Genomic DNA, 16,477 nt, shown 5'->3' on the forward strand with positions numbered 1-16,477 from the left:
TAACCAGGATTTTGAAACAGCAGAGTTTCAAGAAAATTGGCTGTGAACTGCCACAGTGTGACATTAATCCACTGCATGAAGGCTCTTCCAGCAGGCCTCTACAGGCAAAGATAATGGAGCTCAGTTGATCCCTTGATCAGTTCTTTCCAGAGTACAGAAACATTTATAGTTGTTGGTAGCACTGGCTTCAGCCGCCCTCTGAAAGCAGCTCCTTCTGAGGCTGTACAGGGAACGGTGCTTAAGACAGGCACCGGGTAGGGTAACACTCTGCATGAGGCTGTTTTGACCAGATACTCACTCTTCCCCCAGCAGCCCACCTTCCCATACACACCTCTACACATTAAATGCAGATGCGCTTTAGAAACAAGAAGGTCTCACTGCTTGGGTAAAAGCAAAGCCCTCTGCATCCTGTGGAATTAAAGCCAGAGATGATCATTCAGGGATAAAACAGAGGCCTGTAAGCAGTGCTGGTTGTTCTGTGCCAACGGAGGGGAGAGGGAACAGGATTGCAGTCTTCTGTGTATCACCTTGCCAGTCCAGTTGAGTTGCCTACATGTTACCACGACATGGACAGGGAAACAGTGAAGAGGTTTGGCATAATGGGCGTTTTGGGCTCACTCCCGTGACTGACAGGGCAGAGGGAAATAATCTGTTTTGTCTTTCAGATCCTAGGTTGAGTTCCCAGACAAAAAGAGTCAGAAAAAGCTTTGGTTTCTTTCTGCTTCGATTACATTCAATCAGATAAACACTACTGGGGAACAGGGCCAGACACTTTGAGAGGGAATTTACTGCTGTCTGCTACACTGCCCTTCAGGAGGATTTAGGCAACTCTGGATATTGCAGAATCATTTCCCTAAACTGTCATGTACTTAAAACAAAATTGAACTGCCTCTTGCTAATGATCATGAAGCCCTGTTCTGAGAATGTAAATCACTTGGCAGGACTCCTGCCAAGTCAAGTGTTTTATCATAACGTAATGGGTGACTAAATGCACATTCCAGTCCTGGAGATTTAAATAATCCTTTAGAGCACTGCTGAAAGTACCAGAGACCTTACCAAACAGATGAAGACCTACCTAAGGAGATGAACAAGCTACAGAGACTGGTAAAAACCATCTATTTTACTATTATTATTGATGGATAAAATTCTTATTTTAATTTTTAGCAGGTTGTGTGAGTATTAGAAGGTACTTACAGAATTAATTGTCCAAGTCATCAGAGTCCCTGGGATAAAGCAGACAGACTGACGGCTCTCCTAGCAGCTCAATGCCACCACAGTGGCTGAGACAGTAGTGCAGAGTATTAGGGAAGTTTTGGGAAGGTAACACTGTAAATACAGCATGGCTCTAAGCACAGAACTGTTTGGCAGCTGAAAGCAGAAGCAAAGCACCTTCGCTGAGCCCAGAACCACGAAGGAGCTCTGCGATACAGGAGCTGATCGGAGACGTACTCTATGATGAAAGCAGGGAAATGAGCAGGAGTAGGGTTACATCCTAGCTACTGCGATTAGAAGAGAAGCAATGTGCCTGCTATTGCAGAAATCTTAGCTGCACATTTGGGGCAACTGTGAATAACAGAGGTCTCAGGAGCACAAGCCTTAGCTCAGTTCTGATTCGTAAGACAGTAAGTGGTGCTGACAGGGGAAGTGGAAGCGAGTGAAACGTAACTGCTTCTAATGGGGACAGCAAAGGGCTCACCTTCTTGCTGCATGGTGGGAGCAGCCTGGCTTCATCTCTGTCCTAGGAAAACATCTTGTCTCAGGCTGTCATAGAAGTTATTTACAAGAAAAGTCCTTGAGGAAACAAAAAATCTTGAGATTATTTGAATTGCTGATTCTAAATCTATTGAAAGAGCAGGGAAACCCTTCTATATTTTGATAGATGGCTCTGTAAGAGAAAAATGAGCAAGTAGAGCACAAAGGACTCCCTGGCTTTGAGCTGTCTGTCTTCTTCCCAGGATCAATAGTGTCACATTCATGTAGCAAGACAAAATCCAGCCTGAGGTGCCTTGCACTGCTGAGCAGTGGCTCCTTGTGCCCCATTGCCCCCATGGGAGGGTTTTGTAAACAGGGGACTGTTAAGAGCTGTCCTGGGCCTGGACTACCCTTAACACTGTGCAGGAAGTGTCAGGCTAAGACCTGGCTACAGGCAGCCTGCGGGTCCCCAGTGAGCTCAGGGTGGGCTTGAGACATGGGCCAGAGCTCCCAGCCCAGGGAGAGCAGCAGGGCAGAGCTCGCCAGTCACAGCATCTCACATGCAGAAGGGGAAAGCAAAGGCACAGGCACAAAACAGGCACGAGTTGACAGGGCCTGGGGGTGACACAGAGACCAGCCAGTGGCACAGTGTGGCAGCCTCAAGGAATGGGTGTTCACCAAGAGTGGGATGCAAACCCCCAGCTGCTCTTCTCTAGGGAAGCAGCAGGTCGGTCTGGAGGCAGAGCCAGACACCCTGCAAAGTGTCGAGGTGACAGTGGCAAGAACGACCTGAGATTTACAAACTTGACAGAGGGGAAAGATCAGCAACACTGTGTTTCGGCAGTTTCCATGCAGTCCCTGACTCTGCACAGTCAGCCCCAGGGTTGTTCTGCGGTGGGACCCACATTTACGCCTGATACAGTCAGGGCATTGTAGTGCAAGGTGGGGAAGATGTGCGCTTTTCGGTCACAGACCTGCAGGTGAGCTCTCAGCTTTCAAGCTGTGTCAGCCAGACAATATTCTGGCTGAATAAGAAATTACAAGCTGATAGGCACAAGAACTTGCGGGAACAACGGTGTAATGAGAAAGTTCAACAGAGAGACATTGTTTGCTCTGTATGAAATGTGAAGCAGCGTAAGAAAGGGTCTCTACTTTAAACTGAAACGAAAGGACAAAGTAAGTAAAATTTCAGGGAGGAGGTAGAAGAAATAGCATGCTGATGAATCAGAAGCACACAGGATACATATAGCCATGAGAAAATCCCCAGTACTACAGGGAAGCTCTGTCTGCTAGAGCTTAGACAAAAATGAGACAGAAGACATAAAACTTAGGCAATGCTTCCTGAATATATCATCATGGGAATCCAGATTTTTGAAATGAAGTGAATTAATTGAAGCACTAATACAAGCCTGTACCAGTATTTATTGTTGTTGAGCACTTTTTTAAGCACACATTATTAAATGAAGGACATTGGAGGCCTCAGTCCAAAAGCTATTCCAAATTCTTTGTGAATTGCAATGAATTAAAAATATTATTTTGCAGTAGAGGGGGCCATAAAGTTTAAAAATTTGTACTTTTTTTCCATCTTTTTTTCTGTCCTCCCATTTTACGAAGATGTTTGTAGCCTCTTCTAATTTTCACTTCACACCACTCAAAGTGTGAATGGGCCAAATTCCTGCTGGGCTACTTTATTCTTTGCAAAAAAACCATCCATTTCTGTCCATCTTCTTCAGCTTCAGAGCAAGATCCTGATCCTGACAATATGTGCCGCTGGGATTGGAGGCACTTTCCAGTATGGTTACAACATCTCCATCATCAATGCTCCGACTTCAGTAAGTACTGCTAGTCTGAGAGCTTCCCCCCGAGACAGGAGCCAAGCTTCCTGCCGGCAGACCCCTAGTGCCTTCAGTCAGGCCGTGAAAAATGGCCTATCACCAAATGTACAGTCTGCTAAAACTAAGGATGAAAAAGAATGGATATGCTGTTCCCTCGGGATAATTCATAGCTTATTTACAGGACCATGGTGTCACCAGCCACCCTTAAGGAATGTCATTTGTCACAAGATGTCACTCGAAAGCCTTGTTTCAATTATTTTAGCAAATCTAATTCTAAAAATTTCCAACTTACATAGTCTAAAATGGCATTTTGCCCCTGAATTCGAAGTTGGACCCATGCAATACATTTTTTTAAACATCCAAGATAGGTAATTAATATATAAACCAGTTTCAGCTTATCAACAGCTAAAGTTTTACTCCCTTAGTGCCTGTTAAAAACATTTCTGAGAACGGAGGTCATTTTCAGCCAAAGGTTTGGAGGCATGGACACAGAATAAATGGATCTCTTAAGAAAAATCTTTTACGTTTCTCTGTGTCCTTAACCTCTACGTTGCAGTTAAGCAGCACTGTCCTTCCCTTGCAGTACATTCAGAGGTTTATGAACGAAACGTGGCTGGAGCGCACAGGCGTTCCCCTTGAGAGCAACGTGATCCTGCTTCTGTGGTCTTTCACTGTCTCCGCGTACCCTCTAGGAGGACTCACTGGGGCTATTGTGGCTGGTCCCATGGCAATCATGTTGGGAAGGTAATACAGCACTGAATTTTGTTTAATGCTTTGTAGCTTCCATTAATCCATGTGGAATTAAGAGGCCTACAGCCAAATATCCACTGTAGTTAAAATCATGAGAAGACTTTTTCCACCACAGATCAGTCTGCCATTAACATTCTGAGCTGGCAGGGAGACACTACCTTGTACAGCAGTATTTCATGTCTCAAAACCCAGCCTGGAACAGCTCTTGCCTCTTGCTGTCATGGGACACATGAAAACTTTTTGATGGAAGTTTCATAAGGCTTTTCCTATTACATGAAACATACCTCTTTCAACAAATTGGTGCTTTTAGACAAAACCACATATGACTTACTGAAAGAATACCCATCCTATTTAAGAAGGAAACGTGTAAGTGCAAGAGCAATGAACCTGGGTAGGGACCCTGTGATGCCTTCAGTGTGTCGAAAGCTGACACTGCAGGGATCCCCTTGATCATGCTGGTAGTCGGATGTGGCCCTGTGTGAGCCATGCAGATTATCTGCCAGTGTTGATTCCTGGTTTTGTAACAAGTCACCAAGTCTGTTCAATGTGCCATGTGCACAAGGTCATCTCAAGTAGCCTTTGGGGTAACCAGGACATTCTGCTGTAGAGCTGAGCAGCCCACGTTGAGCTTTCAGGCATGTGAAGTTGGATCTGCCACGTGAAATATTTTATCTAATAATTAAACCTCACTCATATCTGACCTCACAGTTGCGTCTATTCTCTCTGAAGGAAGATGTCTCTGCTGTTGAACAATGTGTTTGTGATCATAGCTGCAGTCCTGTCAGGATTCAGTCGAATGGCAAAATCCTTTGAAATGATTATGCTCAGCAGATTCTTTACTGGCCTGAATGCAGGTATGGAAATGTGAGAAACACAACAGAACAAATGTGAGAGGAGTATCAGTTAGAAGAGATTTAAGTAGGAATCATCTAAGCCATTAAAATAATTCATTCAGTAATTCAAGTTGCATATACAGATTTTATTTTTTGCTTCTAAGGATCTTTTTAAGCGTACACAAGAAATTGTGCCTGTGTAATACACATGTGAACATCTGTGTACAGTATGCATGCTAGGAGGGGAGTTCTGGTAGAAACTGGGCTGACAGTTGATTTCTCTCTGCTTGTAAGAATGTTATCAGCCACTTACCAGGGTGAGCACCAACATTAAACTTTTCAGAGAAGTTCATCCCAGGGAATGACTGACACAAGTGACTTAAAATATGATTTTCCCCTCAAAACGGGGGACTAGAGTGAGGCATTATGTTTATTCCTGAAGAGACCATGATAGTTAGGCCCAGCCAGGTTTCAGTTTTCTTACCCATTACTTCTTATAACTATCAAAATCTATGTGTAGCAGCTTATGCAATGAATAAGAGGAAAATGAAATGTTTGGGTAAATCCTAAGCACTGACACATCAGTCATCGTGTTGCCTACAGTAGACAAAAGAGTCCAGCTGTTGACCTCGAGAGGTGGTTGGCTGCACTTGTCCCCATCTCCTCTGTCTCCAAGCTGAGGTCAGCGTTTGTCTGCCTTGCCCAGGTGTAAGCATGAACATTCAGCCCATGTATCTGGCAGAAAGTGCCCCAAAGAAGCTCAGAGGAGCTGTGGCCTTGACCTCTGCATCGTTTACAGCCCTGGGGCTGGTGCTGGGGCAGGTTGTTGGACTCAGGTAATGTACAGCTACAAGCCCAGTTTATACTCATTAAATATCTTCTCCTTTTTATGCTTTACCACCCCTCTCTTTTCTTTCTTTTCCAGTGCCCCCACACAGCAGAGGATGCTGGGCTCTTGCCATACTGTAAAATGTATTGTGCAACTTTATATATTTTTTTTTTTCTGCAGGGAGCTACTAGGAGAGGAAAACAGCTGGCCGCTCCTTTTAGCTAGCAATGTGGTGCCTGCCCTGATCCAGCTCATGGCTCTGCCTTGGGTCCCTGAAAGTCCCAGATATCTCTTAATTGACCGAGGAGACAAAGAATCCTGCATCTCTGGTGAGTCCAGGGTAACTCTCAGCCTCTCACTAAGAGCATGAGATCCATTGGCTGGGCAGATAAACAGCAAGAAGTTGGACTGCATAGTCTTAATATACAGTCCAGTTTGTCTAGCTCACAGCAATTTGAAACACAGGCTTCTTTCCAGCACAGATATTCTGTTTGATAACTCTACTGACCTCAGATGAGCATAAAAGCTTTAAGTCAATACCATGCCTATCACACTGGTCTCATGATATGGCCGAATATCTGGATGATGTTTTTCTAAACCAGAGGACCATATTTGACCTGCACAAAACATGTAGTGCAGGCAATGTCTATAATTGTTTCTACTGCTGTACCCTTATCTCTGCCCAGGTGGTGGTTGGGTATGTATTTGTATAAACAACCACAGTAATTCCAAATGCTGATGGCTTGCCTTTGTGCAGACTTGGGCTCATATCTTTTGAGAACGGTGCCACAATTTTTATATGTGAGAAGGGTCACATCAAGTTGCAATTGCTTCCTTCTTCCAAACTAAACATGTTATAATCTTAAGCATTTTTTTATGTATTAAGAAAACTGAAAGGCATCTTCTTACAAAAGACTTTTTCCGACAAAGGTAGAGTCAAAAGGTGGAACTTGTGTTCACAATGGAGTATATGTCTTGTAACTATGAAGTGAAATAAATGCTAGTTGAAGAGCTCATGACCAAATCTGAAGCCAGTTCATATTAAGGGATTTGCTTAGATTTGTAGCACACAAATCCCCATATACAGAGACAATAGAATTAGTTTCTAGGAAACATGTGCTATGTACCAAGAACATTTAATTCCCTTAATTTCCCAGGAAAGTTACTTGAGAAGCAAGCCAGAAGCATGGCTGCTGAAATGACAGTGGTTGGAAATACTTCCTTGTCAAACAACAGCGAAGGATTTGCAGTCTCTTTTCCCCCAAATTCTTCAAGTAGCTGCAGCACAACTTGCCCTCTCCATGTATGAACAGAGACTGCTCCACAGCTTTCCGCAGCCACCGCTTGCTGCTTGATCCCTCACCCTGCAGAGGGAGGCAAAAGGAAGATAAAGTGCTTTGAGCTCAGGGGAAAAGAGGTTCCTTTTGTCCTTGCAGCACTGCAGAAACTCAGAGGCCACTGTGACCTGAACGCAGAGCTGGAAGAGATGCTAGCTGAACAGGCTGCCACTGAAGGTCAGAGAGCGAAAAAGCCTTGGGAGCTGTTCCAGAACCCAGCTGTGCGGTGGCAGCTGATGAGTATCATCGTGCTGAGCAGTGCCATGCAGCTCTGTGGGAATGATTCGGTAAGCAGTGTTGCAGCCACGGCAACCAGCAGCAGCTGTATCAGGAGACATGGGTGCAAGCTCCCAGGTTTAAATTTCCTTCTGCAGCAGAAAACAAGTTGGCCTGCACTGCCTGCAGAGATCTGCTTGCTGAAGGAGATATGAACAGAGTGATGAAGCAGTCACTTTTCCCAGTGGGAGAAGTTAAATTGGAACATGTAAAATGGTGGCATAAAGAGAGAGCTGAGAACAAATACTAGATCTGTGCTACACTGCCTATTTAGTACACAGAATAAATCCCTTTGGCATCCAGCCCTAGATGAAGTGAGGAAGGTTGGATGGAAAAGCCAATAAATGATGGAAAACAAGATAAAATCTATGTACACCAACAGTCTTCTGAGAGATTGGGAGACAACAGTCTTTCATTATTGATGAGAGTCTCCTATTCTTACAAGTGCTTCTTCTTGTATCTAGTATACTGGGCATCATGGAAAAGGCCTTTTTTTTCCCCTAGGGATCAGTCTGTATTTAGTACCCTTCTAATTGTCCTGCAATATAAAATTCATGCGGGTGTTTGCTTTGCAGACCACCTGCTTTGAGAAACTCTTTCATCAGCATCTGAGAGCAATTCTCAGACATTTGGTTTCCAAAGTCCATCTGTGCATTATGGCAACATTCAGAGAGATGCTGTCAAAACTGCCCATATGACATTGGTCATTCCCTGCATGGTCTTCAGGAAAAGCAGTGGGTTGTGTTTTCAGCTATCTTCCCTTACAGTTCTCTCCTCTCTTTTCTCCTCAGATGTATTTTTATGCAGCTTATGTGTTCCAAGAGGCTGGAATTCCACAGGAAAAAATCCCCTATGTTGTAATCGGCACGGGAAGCTGCGAACTGATCACATCCGTTACTTGTGTGAGACTCTTAAAGCCTCCGCAGGCTCTGTCAACCGTCAGGAAGCTGTTAATAACAAATTTCAGATTTACATTGCCCTTCATCCCAAAGCAGCACTTTATACCCAGCAGTCAGGTAGTCCCTCAGCGTTCATGTCCACACAGGTTAATGTGGAGGTCGTTTGTAAGATATCGTATCTTCATAACCATCTGGAAACTGCTGTTTGAAAGGGTTTAAATGCTTAGCTTTTTGTCCGTGCACATTGCAATTTGCCTATATCCTCAACCTTTAAGATGAAACTCTACAATTATAATTTAAAATGGACATTTGCCAAAGTAACCAGAGTGATTATTTATCATCATAATTGTGGGCACAACTCAGAGGCTGGTGAAGAGAACAGTAGCAGAGGGACTTGCACTCAGGCTTGCCGGAGAGGTCTGTCCAGTTGCCTCACCCACGACAGAGGCTGACTTTTGTCTCACAAGCTGTGCCTGGCAGTCTGTGGCCCTGCAGTCTTTCCTAAGCATCCTGAGGGATGCTACACTCTCCAGACCCTGTCTCTTTATGATGAGTTACAGCAATGAGCAAGGACCTCAGCAGTCCCAAGGCACGCTCGATCCAGCCATACTGGACTTTCAGCTTTAGTTGATTTCCTTTTCTCTAAAATAGACATTAGAGAAGTAAACTTAACACAGGTCTGGAGAAACAAACTTTTCAGCTCCTTAGCTTGCCACTTCTCAGCACCAAATTTCCTTAGACTTTTAGTCTTGATTAAAACAAACAAACGAACAAACACAGAATAGCTGCTATGTGAATCTCTCTTGGGCCGACCAAGGACCCAGCTCGAGAAGCAGAGGAATTGTCTGCAGAAAATGTAACCCTTTTGCTTCATATCACTATAGGTAGTGCCAGTTTAGCCTCAGCTGGGACACTCTCATCTCCCCTGAACACCAGCTTGCCTGGCTCTCTGCCTGACATACCTGCTGGGCAGCCAATCTCTTTTTGCTAAGAAGTGCATCCTTGAAGCAGCTGTAGAGCAAGTTGTAGAGCAAGCTAGGCACTGAGATCTGAAATGGGACAGAGGGAGCAGGTGGGAAGCATAAACAGCCATTAAATATTTTGTGTTGCTTTGCTGTGTTGCTTTGTGCAGAACATGATCATAGACTATGCTGGTCGGAGGCCGCTGCTGCTGGGGGGGTACAGCTTCATGGCAGGATGGGCCGTTGTCTTCATGGTCGCTCTAAGCCAGCAGGTAACAAACTTCACTTAGTTATTGAGGGGAAAAGGAGCCTGGACTTTGCATCTTGTATGACTGGGGTGTTGAGTGATGGCAAATACTGCAAGTGTCTCAACTGATCTTCCCTTGTTCTCTGTGGCTGTAGACTCAGGTTAGCTGGATGCCCTATCTCAGCATGGTCTGCATTTTTGCCTACATCCTGAGCTTTGGAATTGGACCAGGTCAGTTCCCAGCATGTCTTCCCTGACCTTTTGGGTACTGCTGGGGTTTGGAGATGTGTATGGGCAGCTTATGGACACTGGCAAGCTCTCTTTAGCCACAGCAAACCCAAATAAATCAGGTTTCTGCCAGTGATTTTCAGCAGTTTCCCAGGGGTTTGCATGCCCCTGTAAGGGAGAATTGTACGGGGACAGTCTGTGCTGTTCTTTCTGTCTTTTCTTCTTACAAGTCATCTTGGGATGGCATTTTGCAGGTGATGTTTGAAAGGAAACTTGAAAGTAAATCATCAGTCCTGAATGTAATTCTTGTCTTGAAGAGACAGCAAGTTTTTGATGTCATACCCAGTTCACTAGGGCTGGACACGAGTACTTCTAGTGCATCATTTCAGTCCTAAAGGTTGATAACTCTGTCATTACATTTTTTTTTGCATACACCATGTCTATTTGTTAGCTTATTAACATGCATTTTCTTGGCAGAATCCATTAGTTTCTGTGACTGTGTGCAGATACACAGATTTTGTGTGTGTGTGTGTGTGTGTGTGTGTGTGTGTGTGTGCGCGTGCACGCACGTGTTTACTCGGTATGGGTGTAGATGTGAGGCTCTGTTCATCTACATCAATTTGAAGTAAGGGCAGGTAAGAGAATAATCAAACTGCAAGTGTCAGATACTGTATGGGTTGGAAATAATTTCTAGACCCAATTTCTACAGCAATGTACGGCTGAATTAATTGTAAGCTATTCTCCCAGTCTGATTCTAGTGAGAATAATGTGGATTACAAAACCTTTCCCAGAAGTTCATTCTAATAGGAGAGCCAGCTCCTAAACTTAACTTAAAATTTCCCCACTGCAGTTAAGCTCTGTTACCACTTGTTTTGGCACTGTTGACTAGTGAGACTAACTTACCAAAAATTGGTCCTTGTTCTCATGTTTCATGTTGGTTTTGCTTGTTAGTACTTGTTCTCTTGCTTTAAATATTACATCAACGATATTTTTAATTTTCTTACCACTTCTTTTCCAGCTGGTGTAACCGGAGTTCTGCCCACAGAAGTTTTTGATCAAATGTCCCGGCCAGCTGCTTACATGATTTGTGGCTCTCTGCTCTGGTTCAATCTGTTCCTGGTCGGAACAGCCTTTCCATTCATTGTGGTGGGTTCTCAAGGAAATGCAGGCACCTGCAGTTCTTGAGCATTTTCTGTGAGAGAGACTATGACACTGCCAAAGAAAAGAGACAGGGCCTGGAAACATCACAAGTTGCAGGTGCACAGTAAGATAGCACTGCCATGAAAATTGCCTTTATGAGGAAAGTGGATAGGAACTCCTCTAAACCCAACTTCCCATGTGTTCTCTACAGTGATTTCTGATGTGAGTCTGGAATCAGATTAATTTGGGGCTCTTATGGCCAATATTCCTTCTCTGTCCTCAACTGAGAATGGCTGGGACCAGAGTTGTGACATAATTCCTCTTGGTCAGACTCTGGCTCTCTTCCCTAAGGTGTTTCCTGTAGTGAAAGGAAGCAGAACTCCACAATATGCCCCTGTCTTATCCCTCACAGTGAGTCCCCTTTCTGTACAATTATGTAGAGAGAAAGATAGGAAAGGGTATTTTGAGATTCTTTCTTTCTATGTCAAAAGACAAGTTATGCTGGAGAACTGCTGCATCCAGGCTTGTGAGGCCCACACCAGTGAGCACAGAAGTACTCCCCGGGTGAATTTAGTCCATGCAGGAAAGGGGTTTAGTGGCCTGACATATTGCAGAATGTCTCCAACACTGTCTTGTTTTTCTTCCCCCTCAGAAGAGTCTAGCACATTTCTGCTATGTCCCATTCTTTGTGGTCTGCATCTGCACTGCTCTCTACGTTGGGTTCTTCCTTCCTGAGACAAAGGGAAAATCCTTCCTGGAAATCTCGGAGGAGTTCAAGAAACGGAACTTCAAAACTCAAACCCATACATTTTTTTATAGAGGTCCTGAGGAGATCAAATCCACCGTGTTGTAGCAGAATACCTGTGAAGAGGAAGAAAGGAGGGTGGTATCCGGAGTGAGTTTAGCAGTGGTTATATTTTCTCTCACAGGCACAAAGAGATGAGTAGGATTAATGAGAATATATTACTTGTAAGTTGTTATACATATTACTCTATACAGTAATATATGTAGTAATATATAGAATCCACATATTCTATTTATGTGTCTATAATATATATTACTATATAGTAATATATAGAATACATTACTCTGGCTTCACATTACATGTTTACTTGATTTGTTAAACTTTTCCTAAGCCCCTCCCTGTTCCTCCTGCCTGCCTGAAATGCTAACACTGACTTGTCCATCCTTTGCCAGCTCCTGGGGATATTTTCAGTGACTTGCTTCCTGACAAACTATTTGGAAGTTTCTTCTAAAAAACAGGTCATGTGTGCCATGATGGTCCATTTGAAATAATTTCAAACAGGCAAATCAGGCTACCAGAGAAACACCTGACAGCAGCATGATACAGACAGGCACGGAAGATGATCATTTTCCACCAAGACATCAGTAGAAGGTATTATAACTGCTTGTGAGCCACTTTTTCATCTGCTGACTTCTGTTACACTTCATAAAGCATTTATTTTCTTGCTACACAGGCTGAGAATTTTCCCACTGCTCAAAAGCAGGATTCAGTGAATTGAAATGTGAAGTGTTTGCCGCTTACCAATCTTGAAAGGCTATGCTGCTGAGTAGCTAAATTCTGATTTAGGATCCTAGATTTAGACATCCAAATTTGAAATTTGCTCCCAAATGCTTAGTTTTTAAGAAGGGCCTTAATTTTAAAAAACTATATGAAAATTCCCTCTTCTCACTCTCAAATTAAAAAGTTGTTATGGATAAATGCATGCAGTCACTATAGGATCCACAGTTAGCAGCCTAAATTTATCAGCCTGTCAGGAGGTCACAGCCCACCAGATCTTTGCACATACAGAACTTTGTGCTGTCACAGTTGTGTTGCTGCTTATGGAAAAGAGATTTGTGATATATTTCAATGGATAAATCCCAACAAAAGTTTAACAATCTGTTTTCAGTTTTTAGAACTAAGTAACATAAATATATATATTTTAGAATCCTTATTAAAGAGTGACAGATTGATGCCTTCTTGTCTTATCTTTAAATAACATCATGTATTGCTTTAGCAAATTTCTTCTATATTACTCCTCCATCCAAACAGTAATTCCCACCTCAGAAATCTTTCTTTCTTTGCCCTAAATCTGGACTCTCAAACACTAAAATTAATACAATTAAGTAGTGTTTTCAGACACCAGATGAAATTCTCAGTAGCTTGTCTCAGTGCTCCTGTTGTTTCTGTTAACAAGTGATTTCAAATAAACTCCTACTTGTTGAGCAATATTGAGCAGTTAATTATTTTCAGCTATAAAAACATGTGACAGAAGGATTAGGAAGAAAAGCTTTTAGTACTTGCTAAGTGGCTTATTATACAACTGACTTTTGGGCATTGTTTTGGGGACTATTTATTCCGGACTGGTTTTCTTCATGGCTTGTTTGTTGCCACCTAGCCCTATGTTGTAAAGCACTTGTAATCCTCTAGTCTTGTTTGTACGGCTTTCATGGACACTGCTGATATATTCTGTAGGGACTGACACCCATGGTGGACCTGGGCTCTGCTAAGGCTAGATGTACAGGGAGGAAGGCTACCAAAAGCCAGTCACGGCTTCTGATCCTCCATCACCTTCACCCTGTGCAAGTGAGGCTGGAACAGGCAGCTTCATCTTACATCATGGACAGAAGGACCTTCAAGGGTCTGTAGCTGAAACTAGCTGCTTTCTGTCCATCTAACTTCTAGCTGCCCCCTGCGCCCTTCTCTACCCCCAACCATCCTGGCACACAAAAGAGCCAGCAGCAGCAGACCACTGTTCATCATTGTTAATTTACAAATTGTCCCAGTTTCAGGTCATTTTCCAGTGACAATCTTTGGCTCTAGGTAAGCTGCACAAAGTGGACTTGTTCGACCAAAGGACTGCTCTTGCAGTCTGTGAGGCTGCCACTGAAATGACCCAAAGTCAGTCTACTTGGCCCATACCACTGCAGCACTGCTCGAGTCCCCCACTGTGACAGGTTCCTTAAAACAATTTCTACTTTGAAGGCTGAAGTAATGCTGTCTTTCCATCTTCTTTCTGTTATCTCTAATGTATCCATCAGGCTGTTGCACACTGATCCATGCCTCAAAAAGCTAAGGAAATGCTTATACTGTATCTTAGGGACATACAAATATACCTGCAGGCAGGCAGCAGATGAGTGTGAACCCACAGCTCTCCTTCCCCCAGGCTGTTTCAGCTAATTACTTAGTGCTTTTGGTGCCAATTTTTACCATTTCATTGCTCCGGGCTATTTGAGGAGAGTGAGGGCTCACAGGGACAGCACACTGCTCCAATTTCAAAAGAATATATTTTCTGAATGCTGCATGGTTTTCAGCGTGGCTCCTCGTTCCTGCAGTTATGAGTGTGGTCCAGCTTTGAATCATTAACTTGTGAGTGCCAAGGTACCAATGCATTGGAATTCCAGATCTGCAGTCTAGGACACGCATGGGCTCCTTCTTCACCTGCCACCGCTGTCTCCTATCTATAACATGGAGCAGAGAACAAAGACACAAAAGCATTTGCTGTGGATTTCTCTTCTTAAGGTGTTTTAAAAGGCTTTTCACAGTAGTTCCTGGGCACCGAATTTCAAATGCTGTGGTCAGAGGTATTCCAAGTAAATCTGTTTTCCTTAAAGTACATAAAGTGTAAACAGCAACATTCCCAGAAGCATGTCTTGCTGACTGCGTACCAAAACAGTGTATGTCCTTATGCCAGCAGCTTATTTTAGATGTGCAGATTTAGATCACAGTAGAAAGTGCCTCTCTGCAACATGTTCCCAGTTGTCTCCAAAGAGCATATTGCAAAAGATCCAGGTGTGATACCAATTCTTTTTAGCCAATCTAGTACAGAACAGGGCAAAGCTCCTCATTTAATGTTGCCTTTCAGAGACATTGGGCTGACCTGTGAAGTTTCCTCCAGTTTCTTCTCATAACCATAACCAAGACATGTCTTTTCTTTTGATTTTGTTGGTACAAAACTCACAGCACTGCTGAAGGATGTAGCAAAGAAGAACATGGTACACTGGCAAAATAAGTAGTTAAATAAATTTCTTTCTGTATATTTTTAAGTAAATATATTTTTAAATACAATAATTTTGAATAAAATGAACATAAACATAACATTTCCAGATTGTATTACTGTCATGCTGTGCATGAGTGGAGAGGCAGATCAGTTTCTCAGAAGAAGAGTCTACACAAGAACTAGCTTTCACTACTTAAGGTATATAACATAGGAAAAAGAAATCTGAACTTTTGTAAATTTGTGATTGGTGCTATTTTAGAAGCTGTTCACATGCATACATGGGCCACTGTAGGCATCTTTGCTCTTGGACAACTTTGAGACTTTGAGACTACACAATCAAGAGCAAGGCTCCATGGAGCTGGGAACTGTAGAAACACTTGGAGAGAGCAGTAAGGGGCAGATGGAAAGAATAAAACATACGGCAAAGCAAAAAGTGCCAGTCCCATCACAAGGGTACCAAAAGTATTCTGTAGCTCCTTTGGTGAGGATGGGAGACAGAAGTGAATCGATAAAGACAAGGCAGTAGAGAAGATTCAGGATAGGAAGCAGGGTTGAAGAGATTGTCTGGGTAGAGGGAGAGGGCTGGCACAAACTGCCAGACAGCACAGAGAAAAGTCAACTGAAGTGGGGAGAAGTTCTCAAACATTCAGAGATCCTTATCTTGGCCACCTCTGTGGCTGCTCCTGGGAGTCATCATTTTTGTACTTTTCCCAGGGTCCCGGAAGGATGCAGACCTGCTGCAGCTGGCAGCATGAAACTTGCCTGTTCAGAAATCATACACATGTTCAATTCACTTTCTGAGTATCAGACCTGTCCTGCAACTGCATATGTGTCAGAAAACACTAATTCCAGCTTCCAGCATTTTCTCTATGGCCTGAAATCGAGTGTCTTTGGGACTGATTAAGCAGAGACAGTGGTTACATTTTAATTGCTCTAACCAGTTATATTTTAATTGAAGCATTTAACAAGCTGGTTAATTGTTACAGAATTAAAACATCTTCATAAACCCCCCCCCCCCCCCAAAAAAAAAAAAAAAAAGTCACTTCTTTATGTCAGTTCTCTTACCATGTGAACTATTAGGCACAAAAACAAAAAGAAGGTGATTCTCAGAGACTCATAGTTCGTATTATTATTTACCAGTCCCTTAAACTAACTACCTAACTTGCACAAGCCACCTCTCACTTCCAGCACAGCTCACCCAATAGCTCAATTCCAGTCTCACCAGCTGGGATTATTCCAGACACTGAAGATGCACAGAATCTAGCCTGGTGAATTACCAAGTACAGCTGCTCACTCAGAGAGCTACTTGTCCCTTAAACTACTTGCCCAACTTGTAAAAGCCTCTTAACAGAAACACCCTGGTGACTGCCAGACAGAGGCCATTTTGAGAATTCTGGATAAAAGTAAAGATACAATTTATTTATTTTACAATCGGGGTGTAACAA

The 16,477-nt window shown here is 43.2% G+C and overlaps 1 protein-coding gene across 1 annotated transcript; it reads left to right on the forward strand.

The window, feature by feature from the left end:
• Positions 1–1,083: 1,083 nt before the first annotated feature.
• SLC2A11 (solute carrier family 2 member 11) lies at positions 1,084–11,881 on the forward strand. Its single transcript, XM_062589894.1, has 12 exons — positions 1,084–1,104; positions 3,426–3,524; positions 4,111–4,271; positions 5,007–5,131; positions 5,817–5,946; positions 6,120–6,268; positions 7,376–7,563; positions 8,344–8,454; positions 9,584–9,685; positions 9,816–9,891; positions 10,907–11,034; positions 11,681–11,881. Exons 1-12 carry the CDS (start codon positions 1,084–1,086, stop codon positions 11,879–11,881), a joined length of 1,491 nt encoding a protein of 496 aa, XP_062445878.1.
• Positions 11,882–16,477: the final 4,596 nt, after the last annotated feature.

Source organism: Rhea pennata, chromosome 17 (assembly GCF_028389875.1).
Source record: "Rhea pennata isolate bPtePen1 chromosome 17, bPtePen1.pri, whole genome shotgun sequence".
NCBI classification, from domain to species: domain Eukaryota; kingdom Metazoa; phylum Chordata; class Aves; order Rheiformes; family Rheidae; genus Rhea; species Rhea pennata.

Coding starts and splice junctions, on each gene's coding strand:
- SLC2A11 (XM_062589894.1), top strand. CDS start 1,084: ATGAACAAGCTACAGAGACTG. Junction 1,105..3,425: donor TGAACAAGCTACAGAGACTG/GTAAAAACCATC, acceptor CATCTTCTTCAG/CTTCAGAGCAAGATCCTGAT. Junction 11,035..11,680: donor CAGCCTTTCCATTCATTGTG/GTGGGTTCTCAA, acceptor CTTCCCCCTCAG/AAGAGTCTAGCACATTTCTG.